This window comes from Mesocricetus auratus, unplaced genomic scaffold (genome assembly GCF_017639785.1).
Source record: "Mesocricetus auratus isolate SY011 unplaced genomic scaffold, BCM_Maur_2.0 Super-Scaffold_100001, whole genome shotgun sequence".
NCBI classification, from domain to species: Eukaryota; Metazoa; Chordata; class Mammalia; order Rodentia; family Cricetidae; genus Mesocricetus; species Mesocricetus auratus.
In genome coordinates, this window is record NW_024429187.1 from 15,690,628 (window position 1) to 15,718,544 (window position 27,917).

At 46.4% G+C, this 27,917-nt stretch overlaps 1 protein-coding gene across 4 annotated transcripts in view; it reads left to right on the top strand.

The window, feature by feature from the left end:
* Ccdc91 (coiled-coil domain containing 91) overlaps positions 1-27,917 on the top strand; it is a 167,973-nt gene that overhangs the window by 29,747 nt on the left and 110,309 nt on the right. For 2 of the 4 annotated variants that reach the window (XM_040743654.1, XM_040743655.1), the window contains exons 2-4: positions 2,727-2,770; positions 5,349-5,427; positions 26,796-26,956. In XM_040743654.1, coding sequence (XP_040599588.1) covers positions 2,741-2,770; positions 5,349-5,427; positions 26,796-26,956 — 270 coding nt within the window. In that variant the 5' untranslated portion in view covers positions 2,727-2,740. Of the gene's footprint in view, positions 1-2,723; positions 2,771-5,348; positions 5,428-24,217; positions 24,373-25,898; positions 25,986-26,795; positions 26,957-27,917 lie in introns of those variants that run through there. The other 2 variants (XM_040743657.1, XM_040743656.1) reach the window with 2 other exon arrangements.

A 27,917-nucleotide genomic window follows, 5' to 3' on the forward strand; every position in this document is an offset into this window, starting at 1 on the left:
TAGATAAAATAAAACCAAGGGTTGAGTGGGTTCAAGTGACAGTCTGTGAAGAACCTCTACTGTTTCCTTCTTAAAAATCGCTTTTTATCTTTTGTATGTTGTTGATTTCTTTTTTTTTTCTCCCTCTGAGACAGGGTTTCTCTGTATTGCTTTGGAGGCTGTCCTGGAACTCACTCTGTAGGCCAGGCTGTCCTCGACCTCAAAGAGATCCGCCTGCTTCTGCCTCCCGAGTGCTGGGATTAACGGCTGAGACGCTACCGCCTGGCTTGATGTCCCTTTTGTATGTTTGTGTATTGTGGGCTGCGTGTTTGCACGTTCATGTGTGTATAGGGAGTGTGGAGTCCCAAAGTAAGTCCCCTGATTTTTGAGGCAGGCTCTCCTGCTGAAGCCAGAACTGGTCAGTGCAGACTAGCTGGCCACCTTGCCCCAGGATTCCCTCTCTCTGCCTCCCGGGTGCCTGGATTACAGGATTTTTACATCTGCCTGGTTTTTATGTGAATTCTGGGGGATCTAAACAGTGATTCATATACTTGTGTGGCAAATGCTTTATTGACCGAGCTGTTTCTGTGGCCCCTACTGTAAAACTGAGCTTTAAAAAAGCAGTGCTGTTGAGGTCAGGCACGGTGGCTCACACCTTTAATTCCAGCACTCAGGAGGCAGAGGCAGGTGGATCTCTGTGGATTTGAAGGTAGCCTGGTCTCCATAGGAAGTTCCAGGCCAGTCAGGGCTACCTAGTGAGACCCTGTTTCTATACAGACACACAAACACACACACACACACACACACACACACACACACACACACACACACACACACACACACACCAGCAGCAGCCCGAAAAAAAAACAAAACAAATCTGTTGTCCTTCTTCTCTTAATATTCAAAAGGAAACTGTCATAGGATTTGAGTCTAAAGCATTTGGAGAAAGGCTATGTCTTTAAAACAGCATCTCTGTAGCACTGTATCTTAAGATGCATAGGGCATATTTGTCTACTTTTAAATAATATATGTGACTGCTCTTTTGACGACCTAGAGGAGAAACTCTTGATTTGTCTTACTCGGTGCGTAGGAGTTGCTGGAACCCAGAGCGTCCGTGGCCACCACGCCGCTGTTTTGCACAGCTCAATCAGAACTTAGGAATCTGCTCCCTCACCACAGGCAAACATGTTGTGTGCTCGCGCTGTCGGCTCCCTGGCACCCTTCCTGTCCCGTGTCAGGACGCGCCCCGTGGAAACACGGGAGCCTCAACTCTGCAAACGCCAGTCTTCAGAAACGAGGACCCGAGTGCAGCGGTGTCGGTCGATGCTAAAAATAGACGGCGGTTGGCTCCAGAGGCCGTCCGTGGGAAAGGACAGCTGTGGTGTTCGCAGTCTAACAGACAGCTGTTAGGACGCACACCCTCTTCTCCCACGGTGTCGCCCCTGATGGCTGTCATCAGGGGAAGGTTGTCCTCGGTTGAGACCCGAGTAATGCAGCGTCCTTTCAGACTAACCGCTGCCACTGACCGTTCTCAGAAGCCCAGTTTTGTGTTTCCTAGGTGCTGCCTGTCGGTGGCTAGCTTCGCTTTAACCTCTGAATTTGTAAAGAGAAACAGGTCTTGGGAGAACCGCCATCAGACTTCGGGTCTGTGACCAAAGGGCGGCATCGCCACTTGTAAAATTACTGTGTTTCTGTCCACACGCATCCTCTGTCACCTTCGACTTTTCGTGAAAATGAATTTCCTCCCCCCCCGAAAGAAAGCCATGTGTGACTAGTGTATGTCTTTGTTGCTCCCTTTTGGAGTGGGGGGCTTTCTCGATGGGGTTGTTGGTGAGTGATTTGGAGCCAAGGCCTGCTGGGTTCCCCATGGGGCTTAACTTCCCGCTTTCTCGGGGGCGGGGATGGGGGGGAGGAGCACAGGTGACCACTGCTCCTTTGCCTTCCCAGGGTTTTTCCTTCCTCTCTGCTGTGAGCCAGAGCCGCTGCTTTCGTTCTGAAGCCTTGACCCTTGGCCCTTCTTTAATGTATTTAGGAAGAAGCACAGAGCGTGTTGCACCACAGCTCTCTCTCCTACCTCCAGAGTGAGGTGTGAAGGGTCCTGGGTCCTCTTATGTTTTCTGACCCGTCCCGTGAACGCATGACTTGATTTACCTCCATTGGCTCAGTAACTTGCTCCACATTTTTCCAGAAGTGCAAAAGCAGCTTCAGCTAAAAATACACATATCAAATGCCCCAGAAGCCGCGGCCACCGTTCAAAAATGCTGATCAACTTTGAGAATCTAACTCAGCCCGGCCATGAAACCGAGGGAAGAACCTTTGCGGCTGGGACAGATTTCCAAAAACTCACCACAGTCCTGTTCTTAACTGGAGTTTGTGCTGATGCTGCCAGACAGCTGAGGAGTAGATTCGGAAAGCAGGAAGCATTACTGATGGGGCCTAGCGCCACTTTGGGAAAAGCAAATTAAAATGTAAAAGAATATTTTTTCCACTCCTAGAGTCTCAACAGAAAATGGCAAAATACATGGTTACTGAAATAGTTCCAGAAATTTCTAATTTTGCCAGAACGTAAAAAACAAAACAATTACTAGCTGTTTTTTTTTAAGTGATAAAAAATGCACAATACAGTTTAAGAAAGCCCTTCGTAATCCTAATGAAACATCTTCAGTTCACAGCTCAGAGTGTATATTCCTTTAAGTCACGGAGGGGCTTGGGTGCAGGCGGCTCATCTCGGTTGTCCTGTGTTTCAGGTGCTGCTTGAAGAATGGACGATGACGACTTCGGTGGCTTTGAGGTATGTGTCGTCTGTCTTTAACATTGGGTGACAGCAAACTATTACAAAAACGTGTTTGCTTTCACCGTTTCCTTGATCTGATCACTGAGTGTGTGTCTGGTGCTGCTCCATGTGTGTGAGTGTACAGAGGACGGCCCCTTAGGTCTCTTACTCGGTCCTGTTCGGGTCTCTCATGGGCCTGCAGCTTGTCAAGTAGACCGTGCTGGCTGGCTAGCAAGCCCCAGGCATCAGCTTTCCTGGCTCCGGGATTGCAGATGCATGCCACCATGCCCAGATTTGTGAAGAGTGGGTCCTGGAGACGAAATTCTGGTTCTTGTGTCTGCAAGGCAGACAGTTTACCGACTGAGCTGTTGCTCCTACCCTCATGTTCTATTCTTAGTGGCTTTGATGCAACTCTGAAACAGAGGGTGAAGTCAAGGAAAATGGAGAGGCATCGTCAGCCGAGACCCCGAGATGGGTTGCCACTGAGGCGATGATCTTGCCCATAGGAACGATTTAAATCAGGGTAATCAGCGTGGCTGGTGAAGCACCAAGAAGAGCTCAGACTGCCAGTAGAGGATGGGACATGTCTGTCAGAGCCTGTCACAGCCCTGTTCCCACCTGTGGTTCCCCCCTGGACTTCCTGTGTGAGGCACACAGACGTATCTGTCCCGTGGTGCTGATCCGTGTGTGCTGTTACATTGCTCTGTCTCTCAGGTTTTGGTAGGACATTTGTAAGCAGGCGTTGTTAGCTTTTCAGTATGAGTTCATTTTATTGGACTATCTTGTAACCCAGCTATTTTTACGGAGCCAGTATAGTCTTGCAGGAAAATCACTGGATTAAGAGTCAAATGCCAGGGCTCAAGTCTTGGAACCACCCACTGCACGTGCTCAGGACTTACTTTTCCTCTTTTTTTTTTTTTTTTTTAGTTGTTCACCTAGTTTGGATTTAGTAAAAAGGCTACGGTAAAAGTTAGGGGGTGTAATTACTGTTAATAGGAGAAGTGGGCATTTTCAACAACAATGACTCTTTTCAGGAGCAGGTCATTTGTTATCCGTCTCCATAGCTGCCCGTGTGTGGGCAGTCAGTGCAGACTCATGTTCTTCATGTACAGGCAGCAACTGCAGTAGACATGCATGTTCTCCTTGTGCAGACAAGTACTGTAGATACACATGTTCCCCATGTGCACGGAGGTATTGTAGACACACATGTTCTCTATGTGCAAGAAGCTACTGTAGACACACATGTTTTTCATATGCAGCAGCTACTGTAGACACACATGTTCTTCATGTGCATGGAGGTACTGTAGACACACATGTTCTCCATGTGCCAGCAAGTACTATAGACACACATGTTCTCCATGTGCACGGAGGTATTGTAGACACACATGTTCTCCATGTGTTGACAAGTACTATAGACACACATGTTCTCTATGTGCAAGCAGCCAGTGTAGATATACGAGTTTTCTGTGTGCAGGCAGTCAATGTAGATATGTAGATAGACATGTATTCCATGTTTCATCCCAAGCTGCTTTTTAAAAAGCTCATATGAGTGTTCCATGCTTTTACCTAGCAGTTTACGTTTTGAATCTCATTCACATTAAATGGAGCATTTAAAAATTTGCTAAAATTCCACTGATATTGAGGACAGGATGGCTTGCCTTGTCACCTGGAAGCTGTTTATTTAAGGGTCCCATACAAACATATTCTCTTCTCTCAGCCGCAGCAGAGCCATAGTAAAGCCACAGCTGCCTTCACAAGTGACAGCTGAATTCACTGTCTCTTCCATGCTCCAGTCCTCTCAACAGGGGGCCCAGCACTAACTGTGTTCAGTAGGTGCCCTCGCTCTTCAGCTCTGCCCTGGAGGAGCAGAAGGTCTTTGTCCCGTGTTCAGCACAATATACTGGCTCTCACAGCCAGTGGGCGGTGCAGCCTCATCTTCTGTCCTCGGCAGCCCGTGTCCTCTGACCTCTGAGTTCCCTGGTAACTCAGTGCAGAATAGGAATTAAAATTATGAAGTCGTGACCCTGATCTCAGTAATAATTTTGCTTTAACAGCTACCCGAAGAGACTAAAACTTTGCTCCCTCTGTAAGCCTTGTCCTAAGTAGCTGCTACCAAACAGCAGAGCCCATTTGTTGAAAATGCTGGCTTTTGCAATCCTCTAGTGTTTGGTGCCAGAGACCTGATTGTCCAGGAAGACGGGCTCACCTGCTCTTCCAGATTAGTCCCTAAGTCTTAGTGCTAATCTAAGTGACCTTTTAAAATAAAAGATTCGCTCAGTCTGTCGTTAAGGGAATTTTCACGCCGATGGGTAAATGCGGCGAGTTAAATTGTAATGGAAGATGCACGAGACAAGCATTCCGTCGACATGCGGTTGTTGGGATAAGGGAGGAGGTCATCTTCCCGGGAGCTGGGATCTGGCACTGTAGGTGGGGAACAGTGCAGGGGTAACGCAGGGCGTTGGGGGCTGTGGGGCGTTCAGAGAGAATGTGAATGGGTGTCTCATTGCTGAAGCGTGCCTGTGGGGCTGCACGCGTGACTGCTGAGAAAAAGTGCAGCTCTGTAGGTCTTTTCAGGTGGTCCTGCCTTGTCTTACAGGCCGCAGAAACCTTTGATGGTGAACACAGTGGAAACCAAGCAATGTCCCCTGCTGTCCCCTGGGCCACCTTTCCTGCAGGTACTGACTCCTCATTATGGATTCCTTTTTACCCCCCTTTATTTTATTTTTATTTTTTTATTTTTTTTTGGTTTTTACGAGACAGGGTTTCTCTGTATTGTTTTGGAGGCTGTCGGTCCAGCCCGGCCTCAGACTCAGAGATCTGCCTGCCTCTGCCTCCTGAGTGCTGGGATTAAAGGCGTGCGTCACCACCGCCCGGCCAACCCCCCTTTATTTTAAAGTGACTTTTTCATTTGTTTTTAAAACCTATTTCTCATCTTTTTAAAAAAGTTTGTTGGTTTTCTGATCTGAAAAAAATGTAGTGTCCTAGAACAATCCGAATCCAAATTTTCTTTTCCCCAAAGTAGGGGTTGCTGGAGGCTGGTTGGATAAGAAACCCCGAATGAACCTTAAGTACAGCATGCGTTGTTCCCATTTACCTTCGTTTATGCTCCTGATACTCCTGATGAAGTCAGTTTGAAGGTTTCTCAGAAAAATGCGAACATGGAGCTGCCATAGTTGCCCAGCTCTGCCACCCCCGGGCCTATGGCTTTAAGGGCTTGGTGTCTCGCCACACATCCATATTGAATGCTACTCTTCTCACCAGAGCAAGGAAAGACATCACGCAGAGATGTAAAGGTGTCGTAAGGTGCCGTAGCTTAGTGGGTCAGTCTGGATGCTCACAGTCACGGAATGAAAGCGTTAAGGGGGAAGGGAGATGAGCTTCTTCAGCGCCCGGATGTGAGAGGCACTTTCCAAGAGGCTTTTTCCCTGGTCTCAGAGGCCATATGTGGGCTGTGGGGATATCTGTCCCTCCTGGCCCCACAGCCATTTAGTCCCAAATAAACACAGAATCTTATATTAATTATGAACTGCTTGACTGATGGCTCAGGATTCTTATTAGCGGACAAATTTCTAGTAACTTATGCATCTTCATTTGGTTTGGCTTATCGGAGAATGCCCAGGCATCCTGCCTTCCTGGTGGCTACATGGTGTCTTGCTGGAGACTCACTCTTCTGCTTTCCTCTTCCTAGAATTCTCCTAGTCTGGTAGCCCCACCTATACATCCTGCCTGGCTACATACTGTCTGTCCATTGGCCGAAACAGTTTTATTCATGAGCCAATAAGAAACATTCACAGCATACAGAAGGACATCCCTCATCATCTCCCCTTTTTTGTCTAAATTAATTTAGACAAATTACTTTAACATAGTAAAATTACATATATCGAAACAGTTACCAAGCAAGAACTATAGCTAACAATATTTAGTCCATAAACATTTGGCAAAATTTAAAGAAAATATTCTATCATCTATCCTATCTCTGTGAGTCTAAAGTTTTATATGTAACTTATCTTTTATCATAACTAAGGCAAACCGTAACTGTAGCTATCTGTCTCCAACTCCACCAAAGACCCTAGAAGGATAATAAACTCTAGAACTGACGGAGACATCTTGCTGCCTGGACAGTCACATAGTGCTTCTCTGTAACATCGGGGCATCTGTCTTCAGCCCCACAATTGGTTTGAAAGGCTATAGTGTCTGGCAGACTTTTCCGTGAAGCAGCATTTTCTGAAGGGCTGTCCCACCTTGTCTTGGCAAAGTTTTACAGCTATTCTTTTTGGTGTCCTCCTTCCTTCCTTCCTTCCTTCCTTCCTTCCTTCCTTCCTTCCTTCCTTCCTTCCTTCCTTCCTTCTTTCTTTCTTTCTTTCTTTCTTTTCCCTGGTTTTTCAAGACAGGGTTTCTCTGTATTGTTTTGGAGGCTGTCCTGGAACTCGCTCTGTAGACCAGACTGGCCTCGAACTCTCAGAGATCCACCAGCCTCTGCCTCCCGAGTGCTCACTGACAGGCAGGACTGATGGTGGGACAGATGGGTGGCAGGGTGGGCGCCGCACCCTCCGTGTGAGCCTCTGCCCTATCCTCCTCGTTCGTGTTCAGCCTCTCACCGTCTTGGCTGCTTTTCTTGTGATCAGATAGATAGCTTAAGGGGGAGGACTTACTCTGATCCGCGATTTGAAGGGGTACAGTCCATCATGGTGGCCAGTGTCAGGCAGCTGTCACGCTGCATCCGCAGGCAGGCAGCAGGGACCGACGGACACTGATACCCAGCCCTGTTTCTCCTTTATGCCCAGCCTTGACCCATCCCACGAGATGGTGACCTTCTATCCTGCCCTGTCTCACGCGCAGGACGACTTCTGCCTCCTTAGCCAAACCTTCCTGGGAGCTCCCTCACCCAGAAATGTGTATCCTCAGCGATTCTAAGTCCAGTCAGGTAGCCAATGAAGATCAGCGCTATGACATAACGTAAGATGCATGATTATTCCCGTGTTACGGTGGGCGTGAGATGATGGCCCCATCTCACTGCAGCCCACAGCGCTGACATAGTTACTTCATTCCCGTAAGAGCCGGCCAAGGAGAAATGCCAGCCTTCCTGGCAGCCGTTGTCTGGCCCCGCCCTTCAGGCCGATGTACTGTGACCCGAACAGCGTGTCTCCCACCGTCTGCCCCGTGTCTCCCACTGCCCTCACCTCCCATCTGCCCATCCGAAAAGAAGAAGGTGTTGACCGTGCTCAGCACCTGAAGCACTGTCATGATGTCATTCTGTCCCAGTTCATATTTTACGACAGTGATGGCTTTTGCCCTCTCTGTTATTTTCATGTGTAGGTTGTACCATATCTCGCACGACTGAGACTCTATACTGTTAAGCTTCAGTGAACTTCCTCCCTCCTCCCCTTGTGAACCCCTTAGCTGTCGCCGTGGGTGATGGATCGCCCAGGCTGCACTTGTGCGTCTCTCAGTCAGAACAGTGCCCTCGAGTTTTACTCACGTTGCAGAATCTGCCCCAACTTCCTTCCTTTCCAATCCTAACATCCCGTCTTCCATTCATTTGTCATGGGCGCAGGTTCCTTTCCCCCTCGACTGTTTCGAGTAGAGACACTGTAAGCATGGCTGTTGTAGGGTTTTAACTATAATCTCACATACAGCTCATCTTTAATGCCTGCTTTAGTCTTCTCCGTGGCAGAAAGTGGGTATGAATCCTCTGGAGTTGCAACCACTAAGGTAGTGATTCTCGATGACTGGTGAGTAGATTTGCTTGCATTTACCTCTTCTTGGTTATTTTCAATCCAAGGCGAACAAACAGTCTTCGTGATATGGTATAAGAGCAGAAAACCGGTATCAGCCTTGAAAACCTTCAGTACTTGCTAAGAGCAGCATGTTTCTATGTCTGAGTTAAGTGTTCTGGTGACTTTCAGTTCAGATGTGTGACCTAGAATAGCCCCAGGGCCTGTGTCCTGATCAGTGAGTAAAACACCTGCCTCCTGACACCCGAGCTCCACCTCTGGAGCCCCTGGTAGAAACCAACTTGTGCTCCCATGAGTGTCACAGCAAGCATGTTGCCCCCATGCACGTGGCACGTGATGGCACTCGCTTTTACAGAGTGGCCTCGGATGCTTGGAAGCACAGTGCGTTCCCTTGCTGATCTTTTCTCCCATCTCCCTGGTTCTCCCGTAGGACAGAAACAGTGCACATTAGCTCACACTTTAATTCACTCTAGGTCCAAGACCAATAGCGGCTGCATCTATTTCCCGTGCCTCATTGGTCATTTAACTTTTCTAATACTTTTCCCGAAGGAATGCCATTTCAGGATTTGTGTGGCAGATAATACAACAGCATTCAAAATGGCTGCTCGTGAGAGTATATAGTTTTTTTTAAAACTGAGAAATCTTGTTTTATATAATTGCAAACTAATTGTCTTTTGTAATGCCTATAAAAGGAGCACTGTTGTACTTTTATTTCCCTGAAATTAATGGTTGTCTACTGATGGGCATGTGAGATGTGCGTGAGTGTATAAACTTATGTATATATGGAGACCCTGGGGATGTGCTCCTGTGTGGTGATGTCTTCCCTGTACCCGCTTTCCCCTTCCCTGCCAGCTGTGCTCCCCCCTCTGCCCCTCCCTGTCCCTCTGCCCCTCCCCTGTGTTCTTGTGAAAGGGAGAAGGACTCATCTTTATGTGACTTTGTCTGTTTTTGATAATGTGCTGCCTTGGTCAGGCATCTATGCATTTTTTTTATTAATTTCTTTATTGTGCCTCTTTTCCCGGAGTTTCAGAATTGATGGAATTCATTCAGGTTGATTCAGTGTTCACTGTTGACTTTCCTGTAGACGCAGTAGGCTCTCTGAGTTTCAGGTACACAGGTCTGTGAGCTGTGGGGCTCCGTTTCCACTGACTGGCCGCGGAGGCCGTCGCCCAGGAGGTTGGAGCGTTCCCCTGGATGCATTCTCAGTGTTGGCAGGGCCTTCTCCCCTTACTGCTAGCTTCAGCCCTTGATCGCGGTTGCCTGCAGTGAATACTGGGTCAGGATGTGCTATGAAGCCATTTTTGTACAGTGTGCGTGGCACAGTCTTAAGAGGTGAGAGACTGTTCCCTGTCTGGTTTCGTCCTCACCAGGGTAAGCTGTGTAGATGGCGAGGTGGGAGGCAGTGCCTCTCTGAGTTCCTTGCAACTCCGCACAGACCACATTAGAACCCAGTGACCATCAAAGGGAAAACCAAGCGCTCCAGATAGATACTTTAATCCAAATTAGCTCCTTCAAAACAGCTTATAAAGAGGGCAGACTAAACTGTCTGTCACAAGCCGGCCCTGCAGAAGGAATAATGGGAATTGGACCAGCAGATGCTGAGGCAAGGGACTTAGATGTGGTTCCCTCGCATCTGGAGCTATTTGCATACAAAGCCAACAGGAAAGTGCAAACATTCCTCTCAAGACCTTGGCAGAGGGGAACCTGGAAGACAGATGCCTTTTTGATTTCATGGTTCAGTCTTTCCGTTCTCCGTTCTCCTGGCCAGGAAAGCCTAGGACAGCCAATCGGTCGTTTCATTAATTCCCATTCCCCTCTTCCCTAGCTACGTTTTTTTTCCAGGGGGAATCAGTGTTATGCATCCTGAGGGTTCGAGACCCGAGGCTGCACATTTCTTGGTCCATTTTTTGTGTGTGTGTGTGTGTGTGTGTGTGTGTGTGTGTGGTTTGCACATGGTAGTGAAAAACACAGGATTCATAGGTCTAATCTGAATCCGTGGTAGGATTGCAAAGTGACTCATTATTCGTTCACATACCTGTGTCTTACTGTGTAACTGGCCCGGCAGATGAAGACATTGTAAAGAGATCTGATGTCTTTTAGTCTGACTGTGAGGCTGGTGAAATAATGGGCCCCAGAGAAGAAGAAAGGAGAATCTCCTAGAAAGTTCCTGCTGAGAGAGGGAAAGAGAGGGGGTACTCGGTCCCTTGAAAGAGATTTCAGGGAACATTTCTAGCAGCTTGTCAGCCTGGAACCCCTTGGTCTTACAATGGTGGGCTGAGCTACACCTTGCTCAGCCCTGCTATCAAGTCACTTCCTGGACCCTCTGTTTGATCTTTGTCCCTCCTCCCAGTGTGGCCCTGCTTTCTACTTTTAAGTTGGCTTCTTTAATTGACTTATTTAGGGTTGTGTGGCTGGACCTGACTTGGGGGACTGGCTTTGACGTTCAAATTGGGTAACAGTTAAAACTTCCTCTGCTTCCTGCTTACTATCTAGACGTTTTGTTAGACCAGACACTGGGTTTTCTTTTTAATTTATTTTATATATTAATGGGTGTATTACCTATATGTATGTCTGTGTACCACAGGTGTTCATGGTGCCCGTGTAGGCAAGGAGCGGGCGTTAGATCTCTTGGGACTGGAATTAGAGAAAGTCATCAGCTGCCCTGTAGGTTCTGGGAAACGAACCTGGGTCCTCTGGAAGAGCAGCTAGTCCTCTTAACCGCTGGCCCACCTCTCCAGCCCCTGTACTGTCGTTGTAGCGTTGAGATTTTGTTATCTGGGTGAAGGTTACCGTGCCGCTTCCTCTTGCAACATAATGCACCATCTTCTCAGGCTAAGGTTATTCACATGTTTGTGATGTTCAGGGCCGGTCTAGCAAGAGAAGTCATTCCGTAAGACCCGCTACTCTAGAGAGCCCTGCCTGGCACAACGCCCAGCTCCTCACTGCTGTCCTGTGTGCATGCCGTCTCTGCTAATCTGGGTTGAAACCAGCTCCCACCCTGTGCTACCAAGTTGAGTTTTCAGGCTCTTCTGTGTCCAGCTCTGAGGTCTTTGTGATCGCAGAGTCCTGCCTGGACCTCCGGCCCCTCCACTGGAGAGCTGGCCTTATGTCTTAGGGTTCTAGAACCCTCTAAACCATCCCTGTGTCCTCAGTATGGTTGTCTGTCCCCCATCTCCTGTCCCCTCTGCGGTTAGTCTGTCCCACATTCTGCCCGCCCTGTGTGACTATCCCTCATAGCACCCATCAGCTGTCAGCCCAGTGGGGTAGCCCCTTGGCTTTCTCCACCTCTGCTCTCTGCCTGAGCAAAGTCACCGTCACGCCGTTGCCTCATGACCATCATCACTTCTGCTTGCATCCGCTCTAGTTTCCAGTGAGAACCAGTAGGCTGGGACCCAGCCTTAAGTGTGTTAGTTGTCTGTGGAGTTTTATTTTAAAGCTTTTTCCCCCCTTTCATTTCTGCGGATTTGAAAATATTGAAGTACAAGACATCCATTTAGCTATGATTTGGTGATTATAATTTGACCTATTTTTATGATATTCCTCCAAGTGTTTTAGTAACCTGTGCAGTGTATTAAAGGCTTGTAGCTATAATTACCATGTTCTTCTGAATAAATCATAGGAACTGTGCAGTTACAAAATCTCTCTTGATTTAAGTATTGCTATTAGGCCTAGTAGAAGCCTTTTGATCTCACTTCTGACTTCTGTATTAATTTACTTGATACTCTTGCCTTGCAGCTAATAAATATTGTTTTTTTCCATATTAAAGCATGGTTGATGTGAAGAAGTAATCATTTCACATAACTTCTGAAGTTGGGCCTGATGGCACAGGCCTATAATCTCGGCTACTCCTAAGGGCAGGGAAGGAGCATCACGAGTTCAAGGCCAATCTGGGCAGCTTAGGAGACCCTGTCTCAAAATGAAAAGTGGGAAGAGAGCTCGGCATGTAGCCCAGTGCTGGGTGCTGGCCAAGCATGTGCGAGGAGCCCAGTTCAGTTCCTAACCTGAAAGTTCCTTCTTTAGATTAACATGGAAAATATCTTGATCCTCCCTCCCCCCCCTCCCTCCCTCCTTCCTCCCTTTCTTGTTTTATTGTCTGCAGCTTCAGATAGATTGTTCTGGCTAGTTGGACCATGCAAAGTAATTTTAGGATAAACAACACAGAGATTGCCTATTATTCTAGGCAGAAATATGCGTGTGTAGAGATCTATGAACTGTGGAGAAGTAGTGAAAATTTTACCTAAGCTTAGTTGTACAGATGCAGTTTCTGCAGATGGTTTGAAGTTTCAGTCATTCTGTGCCTGAACAGTAGTAAAAAGTTATTCTGGAGTATGGCGTGCATGTCACAGTGCTCACACACATGCCATTGTCATGCACACACACACACACACACACACACACATGCGCACGCGTGCACGCACGTGCGAGCGCTTGTGCACACATGCTTAAAGTTTGGTAAGTGATTCTGTCAATTTGGAGAAAATGCCACTTGAGTTTGACTGACAGCGCTGGCTGGTGAGGACACCGTGGTTGCTGTCACCTGTCATCATCCAGAAACCTATTAGCAAGACCCTCTGCAGACTCGGTCAGTGGTTGCTTTTCATTTCTATCATTCTCTCAAAACTAAGCACAGAATGCCACTTGTTTTCATTGAAGGAAGTTGTTGCCAATACAATTAATTGTTAATTCATTGATTGAGTAACAATCAAATGAATTCACCAGGTATTCGGGTCCCTAAAGGATCAGTCTTCAAGAATTTTAAACCCCCTGACTACTGGTCTATGCAGAGCGTTTACTTTCATGGCATGCGTTGACGATGCTTGCAGGGCTTATTTCTCCTGATCTCTTTAGATTTCTTTCTGGTTCTTTTCCAATTAGTCATAGGCTGTGTTAAGCTCAGGAGTACAGCGAGGAACGAGGAAGAAGAAAATCTGTCTGCCTCCTGGAACGTGTCCGCCAGTGAAGCAGGCCCAGATTAGATGATCACAAGTTTATCGTCCGGTTATATAACTAGGGGTGCCTTCAGGCAGGTACAATGATCAGGAAAGAAAGAATGGCCGTGCTGCGCTAGACGGAGGGTTCTGTCCCCTCAGACGCAGAGCGCATCCACTCAAGGTGAGTAGGGTGCAGTTCTGCTGCTGAGGGAGGCAGGGCTTCCTGAAGGCTGTCTCACTGGGACACAGCGTGATGGCTTTCACACACCGTTTCCCGGCCCCCTTTCATCTGATGTAAACCTTGTCCACTGAGTTATTTATTCTACTTTCTCTCTTCATCTTTACTTACCCCCATCCTCTGTTCCCCCCTCCTGTCCTCTCCCCTCCTGTCCTCTTCCCCCTCCTGTCCTCTCCCCTCCTGTCCTCTTCCCCCTCCTGTCCTCTCCCCTCCTGTCCTCTCCCCTCCTGTCCTCTCCTCCTGTCCTCCCCTCCTGTCCTCTTCCCCCATCCTGTCCTGGTGTCTCTCACTGTCCACTTTTGGGGTGAGGTGTCTGAGGGCTCCCTGCACCTGTCCCTGCTCTTCTCCCTGCTTTCTGTCCCCCTGCCCCCTTTCCTGACGGTGACCGTGGCTGCTGCACAGGGTGCCACTTCCTTGTTCCCAGCTCATGCTCTGAAGAATGGCTGGATCCCACCCTTTCTCTCGCACACACAAGGACCTGAAAATCATTTGAAGTTTACAGGATTTGGCAAAAATTTGCTTCTCTCTCTTTGTTAATTCTCTTGCTTAGTTTTTATTTTTTGCTTGAATATTTCCTATTAATTTTCATCTATGTCCAATTTGGCTAACTTAATTGCTTTCTGTGAGTGGTTTAGCTGGGTACCTAGCCTCCTGTCTACCAGAAAGAAAATTTTAAAGTTAACAAAAAGGAGGAAAAGGAAAAAAAGAAAAGAAAAACCCTTTCCATTAGTCTGTTACTGTCCTTAATTTTGTTGCAAGTGAAGAAATGCTACTGTGGAAAATGAAGGAGGATTTTGCTGGTGTGAGTCTCTAGCCAGGCCATGGGGTGTCAGAGTGCAGGCCACAGCCGGGCACGTCCCCCGGCCCCTCTGGAAACCATGTGCGCATACAAGATCTAGAACTCCACGTCCACACGCCTTGCAGGTCGGAAGTTCATGTCTCTTGGTTGTGTTTGAGAACTTTCCATCTTTGTGGAAACCAAGTAACGCCAGTCCTCTGTTTAAAGTGGTTGCACTGCGTGCATCGACTGCCGGCTTCTCAAAGACAGGTCTTCCCACTCTAGCCAGGAGCACGCCGTGGCGTGAACTGCTTGTGGTGAACACAGCTCCTGTCTTTTTCTGTAGTGAGGAGGACACTGTGGTGTGAATTTCTTTTCCTTTCTTTTTATTTATTTTTTTGCGAAGTTCCTCTTTCCCTGCTCTCACTAGATCCACCGTACATATCCTGGGTCACCTAGGAAGCAACAGAACACGGCTGAGGGTACACTGTGATCTTGGCCGTACTCAATTTGATGGCAAGTTGCAGTAGACTCGCTCAGTCTTGGGGCAGGTTGATTTTAGCTTTCATAAAAAGGGCACATTTTCAGAGTTTGGAAGTACAGGAATTTAACTGTCCAAATTCACCTAGAAAAGCTGTAAGCTGCTGATTGTTTTGCCTGTTAAAAATACTAGTGAAGCCTTTTTTTTTGTCATGCAATAACCTTTGTAGCACAGTCTGTGCTGTAAGCCTTTCTATGCGGGTTGAAGTTTATATGTGACTATATTTTCAAGGCTTACGTACATCTCTTGTGTGTATCATTTAGAGAAATTTCAGCTTTTTGTTTTAGAATTTTAATTTTATAATTATGTTTTACTTAGCTGCTAAGATTTACTGGAAATTCACTTACAGAGACACATGTCAGCTACCCTTAAGCTAATAAAAGCCGCATTGTGCAAGGCATGACTCACAGTGATGGCTGCTCTTATTTGGTAAGTAATATTAACATTTCTATGTGAGACATGCAAACTAGATGCCACAATTATTTCTCGCCTCAACCCCAGTTGTTTGCATCTCTGTTAATCAAGTTCCCATCCATAGAGCATCTCATCTACCACCATGTAATACCTGCACCCCGGCTTCTCTGTCTTCTGGCTTGTTTTATGCTGTGGAGTTTCCCGAAGCCATTTGGCCCCAAATAAGCGCTCAGATGCTATATCAGTTGTAAAACTGTTGGGTGGTGGCTAGGGCTTCTTGTTGGCTAGCTCTGTCTTAATTCTTAACCCATCATTATTAATCTATGTGTTTCCATGTGATCTTGGCTTACTGGAGAACGCTTGACGTGTCCTCTCTTCCCGGGTTCACATCGCTATGCCTGTCTGCCTACCCTTCTTAGAATTCTCCTCCTTGTTCCCCAGAAGGACTGCAGCCAGGTCGACTCCTCCCCGGAAGGACGACCAAGCGACCAGGAGCCTGCAGAGAGAGCTGCTCCACTTCCACCCAAGCCCAGGGCAGAGGGCAGAGGTGAGCAAGCTCACCCTCTCTCGGGTCCCCTGGCTTGGGGACTGCAGCCAGGTCAACTCCCCCCAGAAGGACAACCAAGTGACTAGGAGCTGCAGAGAGCTGGGCCACTTCTGTCCACACTCAGGGCAGAGGTCAGAGGTGAGCACCGGATCCCCATCTTAGACCGATTTCCTCCCGCTCGCCCTCTCTCAGAGCACCTGGCTTGGGAACTGCAGCCAGGTCGACTCCTCCCCGGAAGGACGACCAAGCGACCAGGAGCCTGCAGAGAGAGCTGCTCCACTTCCACCCAAGCCCAGGGCAGAGGGCAGAGAGCAGAGGCCAGAGAGTATTGGATTTTCTTGCACCCACCAAAAGGGAACCCTGAAACACCTTCATGAAAATGATAGAGGCCCTCAAAGAGGATATGAGAAAATCCCTTAAAGAAATGGAAGGAAAAACAAACCAAAAATTCCAAAAAATGGAAGAAAGGGAGGAAAATATGAAGCAAAAATTACAAGAAACAATTCAAACAATGCAAGGATTGAAAGCTGACATGGAGACAATAAAAAAAACACAGTCTGAAGGAATTCTTGAAATTGAAAAACTGGGGAAACGGACAGGTACTACAGACGCAAGCATAACCAGCAGAATACAAGAGATGGAAGAGAGAATCTCAGGTGTTGAAGACACACTAGGGGAAATAGATTCATCAATCAAAGAAAATCTGAAGTCCAAGAAATCCCTAACACAAAATATCCAGGAAATATGGGACACTGTGAAAAGACCAAACCTAAGAATAATCGGAATAGAAGAACGTGAAGAAACCCAACTCAAAGGGGCAGAAAACATATTCAACAAAATCATAGAAGAAAACTTTCCCAACCTAAAGAAAGACATACCCATGAAGGTACAAGAAGCTTATAGAATACCAAATAGAGTGGATCACAAAAAAAAGTTCCCTCGCCACAATAATAATCAAGACCCCAAGCATACGAAAATAAAGAAAGAATACTTAGAACAGCTAAGGAAAAAGGTCAAATAACATATAAAGGCAAACCTATAAAAATTACACTTGACTTCTCCATGGAAACTCTGAAAGCCAGAAGGTCCTGGATAGATATTCTATCAACATTAAGAGACCACGGATGCCAGCCCAGACTACTATACCCAGCTATGTTTTCAATCACTGTAGATGGAGAAAACAAGGTATTCTACAACAAAACCACATTTAAACAATATGTATCCATTAACCCAGCCCTACAGAGAGTTCTGTAAGGAAAACTCCAGTCTAAAGACGTTAACTACAACCAGAAATACATAGGAAATAGATAATCCCACTTTACCAATACCCAAAAGAGAAAAGGGGTGTAAATCCACATACAATTCCTCCAAGAACAACTATTCCAAAACTTATGAGAACCAGCAATCAGAGGTCATTAATATCCCTCAATATTCATGGTCTTAATTCGCCCATTAAAAGGCGCAGGCTGACAGAATGGATTCGAAGACAGAACCCATACTTCTGCTGCATACAAGAAACACACCTCAGCCTCAAAGACAGGCATTACCTCAGAGTTAAGGTTTGGGAAAAGATTTTCCAATCAAATGGCCCCAAGAAACAAGCAGGGGTAGCAATCCTAATATCTAACAAACTAGACTTTAAAGTGAAATCAATCAAAAGAGATGAAGGAGGTCACTTCATATTCATCCCAGGAAAAATCCACCAAGATGAAGTCTCAATTCTGAACATCTATGCCCCAAATACAAAGGCATCCACATTTGTAAAAGAAACATTACTAAAACTCAAACCACACATAAAGCTTCACACACTAATAATGGGAGACTTGAACATCCCACTCTCACCTCTAGACAGGACTACAAGACAGAAAGTTAACAATGAAACAAAGGAACTAATGGAGGTTATGACCCAATTGGGTTTGACAGACATCTATAGAACATTCCATCCAAACACAAAAGAATATACCTTCTTCTCAGCACCACATGGAACCTTCTCAAAAATTGACCACATACTTGGCAACATAGCAAACCTCAACAGGTACAAAAAAGTTGGTATAACTATGTATCTTCCTGAACATAACACCAGTAGCACCAACACTGAGATCGACAATTAATAAATGGGACCTCCTGAAACTGAGTAGCTTCTGTAAGGCAGAGGACACAGTCAACAAGACAAAAAGGCAACCCACAGATTGGGAAAAGATATTCACTAACCCCACATCTGACAGAGGGCTAATCTCCAAAATTTACAGAGAACTCAAGAAGCTATTCTTCAAAACACCAAAGGACCCAATTAAAAAGTGAGTGACTGAACTAAATAAAGAATTCTCAATAGAGGAGACTAAAATGGCTGAGAGACACTTGAAAAAGTGCTCAACATCCTTAGCTATTAGGGACATGCAAATCAAAACAACCCTGAGATATTTTACTCCTGTCAGAATGTCTAAAATAAAAAAACACCAATGACAGCTTATGCTGGAGAGGATGTGGAGAAAGGGGAACACTCGTCCATTGCTGATGGGAGTGCAAACTTGTACAGCCACTTTTGAAATCAGTATGGCGATTCCTCAGGAAAATGGGAATCATCTACCACACGACCCAGCAATTCCACTCTTAGGTATACACCCAAAAGATGCACATTCATACAACAAGGATTTCTGTTCCACTATGTTCATAGCAGCATTATTTGTAATATCTAGATCCTGGAAGCAACCTTGATGCCTCGCAACTGAAGAGTAGATAGAGAAAATGTGGTGCATTTACACAATGGAGTACTACTCAGTGGAAAAACCAACGGAATCTTAAAATTTGCAGGCAAATGGACAGCACTAGAAGAAACCATCCTGAGTGAGGTAACCCATCACAAAAAAGACAAACATGGTATGTACTCACTCATATATGGATTTTAGATGTGGATCAGGGGAGTGTCAACCTACAATCCCAGGGCCAGTGAGTCTGGGAAACAGGGAGGTTCCCAAGAGATATGCATTATTACCCCAGAAGTGGAAAGAGGCAAGATCTCCTGAGCAGATTGGGAACATGGGGGGGGAGAAGAGAAGGAACCAGGAAAAAGAGAGGGGGATAAGAGGTGGGTAGAAAAAGACATGGGGAGGCGGAAGGCTGAGTTGCAGTAAGAATAGAGGAGACCAGGATGAGAGATACCATAATAGTTGGAGTCATTATAGCTTTGAGGAGAGGGCTGACACTAGTGAGATTCCCAGAGATGTACAAGGATAACACCAACTGTAAAACTAAGTAATAGCGGAAAGACTACATTCATAGCCACTACCTGATGATAAGGTTGGTGACTACCTTATGTGACCATCCTAGAACCTTCATCCTGTGACTGATGGAAGCAGAGACAGATACTCACAACTAAACACTGAATTGAACTCCTGGAACCCAGTAACAGAGATGGAGGAGTGATGAGCAAGGAGGTCAAGACCATGCTGGTGAAACCCACAAAGACAGCTGACTGGACAAGGGGGAGCTCTTGAACCCCAGACTGATGACTAAGAGGCCAACAGGGGGCCCCAGACTCTATGAATGTAGTGTCAGTGAGGAGGCCTCAGAAATCTCTGGGGCTTTGGTAGTAGATTAGTGTTCACCATGGCATACAAATGAACTTTGGGAGCCCATTCCACATAGAGGGATGCTCTCTCAGCCTGGACACATGGGGAAGGGCCTAGGCCCTGCCCTGGATGAAATGACAGACTCTGGAGATCCCCCCAAGGCGGGCCTTACCCTCCCTGGGGAATGATGTGGGGATTGGGCTGGGGGTGAGGCTGGTGGAGGATTTCTTGGCTGACTTTCGCTCTTCCCAAGGGTGACAGGTTGACAGCTGAAGTGAACTAGGGACATACCCCAAGCACACCGTAAGCTGGGGACGCTCACACAATTTACTTGGGGGCACGGTATTGTCACTGTGTGCCTTCAGTGCCAGAAAGTCACAGTAAGTGAATGCCTCCACGGAAAGGCAGAGGATGACGAGGGAAGAAAAGAGGATAAAGAATAAAATGGGAAATGAAAATGAGAAGGCGGCCGCAGGTGAAGGACAGCGTGGGCTTGAATTACTCGTTCATCTCTCGCAGCTTTCTCTCTGTGTGGGAGGCCAGGCAGGAAGCGGCCCGAGAATAGAAAACACGCTTCTTGCTCTTGTCCACATTTTCGGATTGCTGAAAGAATCACAGCCAGATGGTGCCAGTGTCTCCTGAGACAGAATTTCGAAAGGCATCCATTTGGAGAGTTAGTCTCCAATGACTTACATCCCTCCTCTAAAGGGTGAGATGCGGCTGGAGCTTCTTTCCCGCCTTTTCCCGTGGCCGCTTTGCCACAAATAAACACATGGACACTGTATTAATTATGAAGCTGTTTGGCCGATGTCTCAGGCTTCTTACTGGCTGGCCCTGTCTTAATTATTAACCCACAGGTACTAATCTACATATTTCTACATGCCTTATCTTACCAGAGAACACGCTTGGTGCGTCCTATCTTCCCAGTCTCTACGTGGCGTCTCTTCCCAGCAGCCTCTCTGCCTCCTTTCCCCAGCCTTCTCCTCATCTGGTAGCCCCACCCATGCTTTCTGCCTGGTTCTTGGCCAAACTGTTTCATTCATCAACCAGTAAGAGTAACATATATACAGAAGGACGTCACCCATTACAGAGATGTGTGGTATTTTAGGCAAGCCTTAACTGCGTAGGTCAGAGGTTCTCAACCTTTCACAGGGGTCACCTGAGACTATATTTACATAATGATTCATATCAGTACCAAAATTACAGTTACGAGGTAGAATTGAAAACAATTCTGCTACTCAGCAGACAGAGTAGCACATATAGAAAGAAAGGTAAAAATCGCCAAGGCAAAACCATAGGTGAAGAGAAACAGATTACGTTAAAGAGGGCTAGCCAGAACTGAGCCTAACCCGGGCGGAGCATTCAAAACTAGTAAGTCTCCGTGTCATAATCTGGGAGCTGGTTGGTGGCCCCAAGAAAAAAAGCCTAATGCACATATATGTGGACAAAAAATAGCAAAGAATGAAACCTTTTCCATCCAGAACCACAAAGGTTTATAGAAAGAAAGAACAGAAGTTCTTAGAGCTATTCATCAAGCAACAACCCATCAGCTCACCCAAGACCTGCCTGTAGCTGCAGGGGAACCATGCAACAGGATAGAACACCATTCTACAAGTTTTCTACTAGATAGAGGTGTGCTGCAGAGAAACTCCTCATTATGCAATCATCCCAAGAGCTAAAGGGGAGGCGGAAGCTGGCGTGACTGTGGCAACTTTTTGTTTTCTCTCCTGCAGCTGTGAATGAACCAGGGATCCTACTGTCACCCGAGGGCTGGGAGAAACACAGGGGAATTTGACTAATTAGTATCCGGTGTGTATCCTGGGCCAGGCCAGAGATAGAGCTACTTCCTGAATAACAGGACATTAGGATATTTATCTTGTACCTTACATGATGACCTCATTCCTGTTTTAGTCTAATTTTTATATGATCTTGTTTTTGAAATACTTAAATCTTTTAAAGATTTTGTTGTTTTTACTTTGTGTTTGCCTGTGCATGCACACGTATGTGTGTGTGTGTGTGTGTGTGTGTGTGTGTGTGTGTGTGTGTGTGTAAGTGCCTCCATATGCCAGAAGAGGACATCACACTCTCTGAGTTGGAGGTGGCTTCATGCCACATTATGGGTGCTGGGAATTGAAACCTAGGTCCTCTGGAAGATCAGCAAATGCTCTTAACTGCTGAGCCACCTCCCAGCCCCTAAATCTTAGATGTTACGAGGAGTTTATTCTGTGTCTTTCTTTGGTGACTTAATACGCCTCATCTCCTCGGTGCTTGCTTCCCTTTGATGAGTCCCCGGCAGGGTGTTCTGATCTGCCTTGCTGCATCTCCATTGACGGCGGTTTTGGCGTATTTCACTGCAACTCCACACAGGGGTTTTGCACGTGTTTCAGTGATGGAGACGAGGCCCGTCGTCCCAGCGGCTGCTTTTTCCCTGTGGCCTGCGTTGTCCACTCATTTGATCCCGTTAACAAGCCTGTTGGTACATATGGGGATCACATTAAGCCTATAACTTAACCGAAGAAGGACGGGCAGCTGGTCGGTATTGAGTTCTTTACAATCTTGGTCTTGGCCCGACACTCCCCTTTGTGTCTCTTGTGACTATTGGCTTTCCTCACATTGTTGGCTAAATTTATGAAGCATTTTATAGTATACTAAAGAACAGTAGTTCCTTTTGTCGTTGGTCTCATGGGGTATCCAGCCTTTCGCCATCGAAACAGGATTTTGTCATTTAGTTAAAAAATATATATATATATGTGTATATTTGCATATTTATGTATGCAAACAACCTCCAGTGTTTAAAGTAAGTTCATGGTTTATGTTGGGCTGCGTGTTGCCTGCAGGCCACTGGCTGAACACTCCTGATATTTTTAAATTCTTTTAAAACCATGTTTTCATATAAATGCCACTGATGCATTTTTAAAGTTTGTCTTGCTGCTTTATGGAATAAATTACGGTGTGAGATCCAGGGTAGGAACCAAGATGGCCTCCCTCTTTTTTTTTTTTTTTCCTGTTACATGCTGCTATCTGAGCTCTTTGGTTTAGCTGACTGATTTGTGCCTTTACTAGGTTAAAGGACGTGGAGATATGGGCGATCTTCATCTTTTTATTGAGAGAAGATAGCTGATGAAGTACATTGAGTCTTAGCAAAGGCATTTTCAGAGTGTTGGGTACAAGCATGTCATCCTCTTCTTCAGTGTACTTAGGGGAGCGTTGAGGATTTTTCCAACAGTCAGTCGGCATTTTCGTCCCTGAATAAAAATGGTGCTTGTTTGCTGGGCTCTGTTTCCTCACTGCGCTTTTAGATTTTGTTCACTGATACTTAATTACAGCTTTTATTTCATTTATAGAGAATCCTTTTGTCTAAAGGCTTTTCTTTTTACTGCCTTTTGAAAATACTCAATTTTTTGTTGTTGTGTGTGTGTATGAGGGTGGGCATTCAGGTCCCTCCCTCTCCCTCTCCCTCCTCTTCCTCTCCCTCCCCCTCCCCTCCCTCCCCTCCCCCTCCCCCCTCTCTCTGTAGGTCAGAATTTGTTCCCTCCTTCTACCATATCTGTGCTGGGGAGTTGACCTCAGGTCCCCTGTGCTTTCCTCAGAGCTGTCTTTCAACCCCTTTTACTGCCTTTGCAGTTCAGTTTGAATGACACATTCCTGTTAATGAGGCTTTCTTCCATGTTTATTTCAGAGTTGGGATTGTATAGGTTTGGCTCTTGGTGATAAAAACCCTGTGATGTCATTGGAACTTCGTGCTTGACTATGGGGTCATTGCCTGATAGTGTAATCCCCCCCCAGAAGAAAAAGGTATATTTCTTAAGAGACCCGTTTTAAAACACTAATCAAATTAACTTTGCAAACTGTCTCTTTAAGCACTTGCCATTTTGATAAAAATTTAGAATGAATTGTTTAGAAGTTCTAAAGGCCTAAAATGAGGGAGGCTTCCTGTTTTAAAGCTGCCATCGCTGTCATTTATTGTGTATATTTGTGTGCTGTCCATTTTATCAGATTAACTATTACTCCTAGCTCTGCTTTTGAACCCAGAATTTACAAAACTAGAACAATTATTTTAGGAACCTTTCTTTATACCTGTATTATCTTTTTCAGTTCCCTTTTCCTATCTAATTTTTCTGTTCCATTTCTTTAGTTTGATCTGGGAAGTAATCTGTTTTTTTAAAAAATAAAAGTTCCTAGGACGAATATGTATGTATGTATACACATCTACATTCCTAATTACTGCTTTATGTATATTGCAGATTCTGGTAAGTAATCTATAAGGTCATTTACTGCTTAGGTACTCAATAATACTCTTAACTGGAAGCAGGTGATTAGAATCACATTGTGATTAAGTGGCTAGTGGGACAGGTGGGATGTTTCTGGAAAAGCTTCTCTTCAGTGTTGTGGAAAGAACACACCATTCTGACTCCCAGTACTGCTCTGCCTACTCTCACGGCCTGTAACCCCGCTGAGTTAAGTGCTGTGTCTCTGTCAGCTCATGTAAGCATCTCAGTATAAGCTTGAGGCACCTGCTACCGCCCTCTTATGTAAGAGGAAGCTGTCCCTCTGAAGAGTTCATGTAAGTGGTCTAGATGTGTCCAACAAGGCCAGTCCTGTTGTCTACATTGGAAGCTAGCTCCGACTCCCCCCGCGCACCCCCCCCATTGGCTAGTGTCCGGGCAGTGGTGTTGTGATGTCATAGAGGCCTCGGGCGGTGTGGCAGAACTGTAGACGCTAGCAACGCAGTGTGACTGGATGAGGTAGCACTGGCTTGGTGTTCAGCTGTTAGCGAGTGAAACATGAGGCTGATCTGGGCTGCATGAAGCGACAGTAAACTGTAATATGCCTGCGGGACATCTAAATGGATCCTTGTGGTAACCAGGTGAGCGGGGAGCTAGAGGGCTCTTGCAGCCATTGCTTTGCCGGTTGTAGGAGATTTAACTGGTGGGCTTGAAAGTGCTTGAAGGAAGTAGGAGGCTGAGAGTATGCACTTGAAGGAGTCAGTGTTCATGAAAGGACCAGGGGGCGCCTCAGGTAGCAGCTGCAGGGGGCTGGCCTGGGTGGAGCCAGGAAGGTGGGGACAGGCGGCGATGTGCCGAGGACGTGTGGTTATGAAGGGGAAGGTGCGGGGTGGTGGTGCCTGCCTGCGGGCCAGGCCCTCCTCTCTCCTCTCATTTTTTTTTCTTTTGAAAACTTTCTTCCTCTCCCCACCCTTCAGTTTTTCTACACACCGTTCTCTCACTTTTCTTTATCTTTTTCACATGATGTACTCGGATATTCGGCATTTGAAGAATCCCTCTTAGGATCACAAGGCATCTTGTTTTAAATCAGGGCTGCAGATGCAAATGACAAAGATGGGGAAATGCCTGGGCATTAGGGCTGCCTTAGGGTTTCTGTGGCTGTGCTAAAACACCATGACCAAAAGCAGTTTGGGGAGGAGAGGGGTTACCTCCGCTTACAAGTCCTCACCACAGTCTAGCACTGAGGGAAGTCGGGGCAGGGCCCTGGAGGCAGGAGACGATGCAGAGGCCAAGGAGGAGTGCTGTCTACTGGCTTGTTCTCCAGGGCTTGCTCAGCATGCTCTCTTGTACCACAGAGGACCACCAAACAAGAGAGTGCACCGCAGGCTCACCAGCGGGCTTGCCCGCAGGCTCGCCCGCAGGCCACTCTGGTGGGGGTGTTTTCTCAGTCCAGCTTCTGTCTTCCCAGGTGACTCCAGGTGTGTCAAGTTGATGGGAAACACGAGGGTGGCAGTGCTTAGAGTTTGTGAACACAGTTTGTCCAGGACATTTAGTATCTGAAATGGCAGCCACCATGTGCTAAGTTGCAAGCCTGCATTGTAAATAGTTTTGTCTTCTTTACAGAAGACATAGAGGGACAGGCCATTGTTATGTGCATGGTGTGACACTGTGGTTCCAGGCAATATCTAGTTCATGTTATTCAGAGTTGAGGTCATCAGTTAAAAATCAGAATCAGAATTTGGAATCTTTTAACATTTTTAGAGAATTCACTATAAGCATACATAGGGGAGATTTGGGGAAAATTTTGAAAAATGTATACCAAGTTCAAACTTGAATTAGAGTTCTGTCTTTTTGTGTTTGAGGTGAAAAAAATGTAGGTACACACACACATGCACACACAAGACACATGCATGTACACACATTGATTCTGCAGCTAAATGATTTTCCTTTTTTTAAAATTAATTTTCTCTTGAGCGTTTCATGCATGGTTACTATATCTACACCCTGTCCTCCCCCTTCATCCAGTGTGTAACATACTGTTACAAAAACCGCAACATCGTTAGATATAATAAAATTTTATGTGAGTAAGTAGTTCCTTAAAGCGACGATCAGAAACCTATGCGTTTAGCTCCTTAGTACTCACTGCCTTCTATGTGTCTTTCTTCAGGGGAACACGCAATTTCCATTGTGAACCACCTTCAGAGTTTGTGGTAGGACCCGAGGACAGAGCCCCTGATGCCCATGTGGAACAAAGGTCATTGCGGTTAGGCCGTTGGGTGTGTGAGTGGGTTGACCGCTGAAGATGACTCCTTACATTTCACAACACGCTAGATTCATTTGAATTTTTGGAAGCACTTAAAAAATAAAGTACTATAAATACATGTTTTTTCCTCATTTGGATTTTTGCCTTTTTCTTTTTCTTTTGGTACTTGTCAATCAGTTGCTCCCATAACCTTGTAATGAGCGTCTTAAGCACAGCATAGCTGGGTTATTGTGGACCTAATAGCAAACTTGTCTCTCAGCGCCACTTTTGTGAAGACAGTCCAGTGAGTGAAAGTTGACTTGAACACAACACTCAAAATTATCACAGAAGAGGAGCTTCCAGGGTGTTACGGTCCCCCATTCGTCTTCATTTTGCTGCAGTGAACGTTGAGCTGTTGAGCTCCGCATGACTGGAGCCAGGGTCGCTAGTGTTTGACAGCGTCTGTCTCCTACCTTCACAGCACTCCCGGCCACACCCAGGCCGGTGCCCCTTTATAAAGAGTCCCATCAACTGTCCCGAGTTAGCGAGTGGACCTGCCGAGCATGGTAGGAAATGAACACCTCCAGCCGGCCAGGATAGTACGTGCGTGTTAAAGATGTTAAAACGTACTCATTGCCAGTCTGCGGCTCCCGTGGAAACATCACGTATAATTCAGAGGCACTCCTCAGGGTTTCAGACATTAGCTCTAAAAATCTCGAGTCCTCAACCCCGCCGCTCTGACTCCCGCGCCCTCTCCCATGTACCCACCCCACCCCGTCTCTGTCCTGTCTCCTGACATGGCTCTCGTGCTTCTGTCCCCAGTATCCGGAGTGCATCTGTCACCAGCCTCTCCGGAGCTCATCCTGGACCATGACCACTCCTCTCCGTCCTCCGGCCGCCTCCCTTCAGATGCTGTTATTCCATCACCAGACGACACCCGCGCAGACAGCGGCCTTGTGAGTCAGACCATCCCCAAAGCTCAGGTGAGCCCAGGCCGTGTCCCAGAAGGCGGCTCGCACACAGAAACTGCTGCACCTTGGCTTAGTTCACCTTCTGGTGACCTCTTTTTAGAATGAGTGTTCTCAATAGAGATATTTCGGTAGTAAATAGATAGGGCACTCTTAATTCTGAGGCCAAGGTTTAGAATTGGGAAAAAAAAAAACCTAGGTAATAGTGCTGTGACATGATTGCAGAAGATTGAAGTACCTCAGTTACAAAAGTTTGCTCCGAGTCACTTGGTCCTCAGGCCCATGGCTCCACTTAGGGGCCCAGAGGACACTGGGTTCAAAAAAGAAAGCTGGCTGGCAGGACTCGCTCCACAAACACCCAATGAGCCTAAAGACCAGTCAGAGCACAAGGCTTCCTGTGTAGATTCCCACATATCATGTACCAAGTATCATGTGTCTTCCAGCCACCAGGGTAAGGACTACCGGGGCTGCAAGCAGTTCCAGGGGATGTCACCCCAAACACATGCAGATATCCACACACAGACACTCCTCCTCCCCCAGGGAAAGAAAACAAATGTACTACCAATTCCCTGTTGAAAGTTGAGAAACTGAGGCACACAGGGTAGAACTTCCTATAGGAGCATTGCTGGTGGCCGCAGGGACAGAGCTGGTACACACAGCTGACTGTTCGACTGCTTTACAATTTAACTGTGTGTGAAATTGCCCTGGGAGAACATCCAGCCTCTCTGTACTCAGTCGGGGGCATTTTTGTCACCAAAGTCATCGTGGTAAACAGCTGTGCGTGGTCACTACAATGGACTTAGCTTTGCATATGGTATCTTGGGCTTAAAGGAGAATAACAACAAAAAAAGAATAATTGTTTTTGCATTTCAAACTTAAATTCAACGTTAAACTTCAAAAAGGAAAATGATTATTAGAAAGGATAGTTTTTCATTTCTGGGAGTATTAACATGTTTTGAGGTACGAAGAACATCTA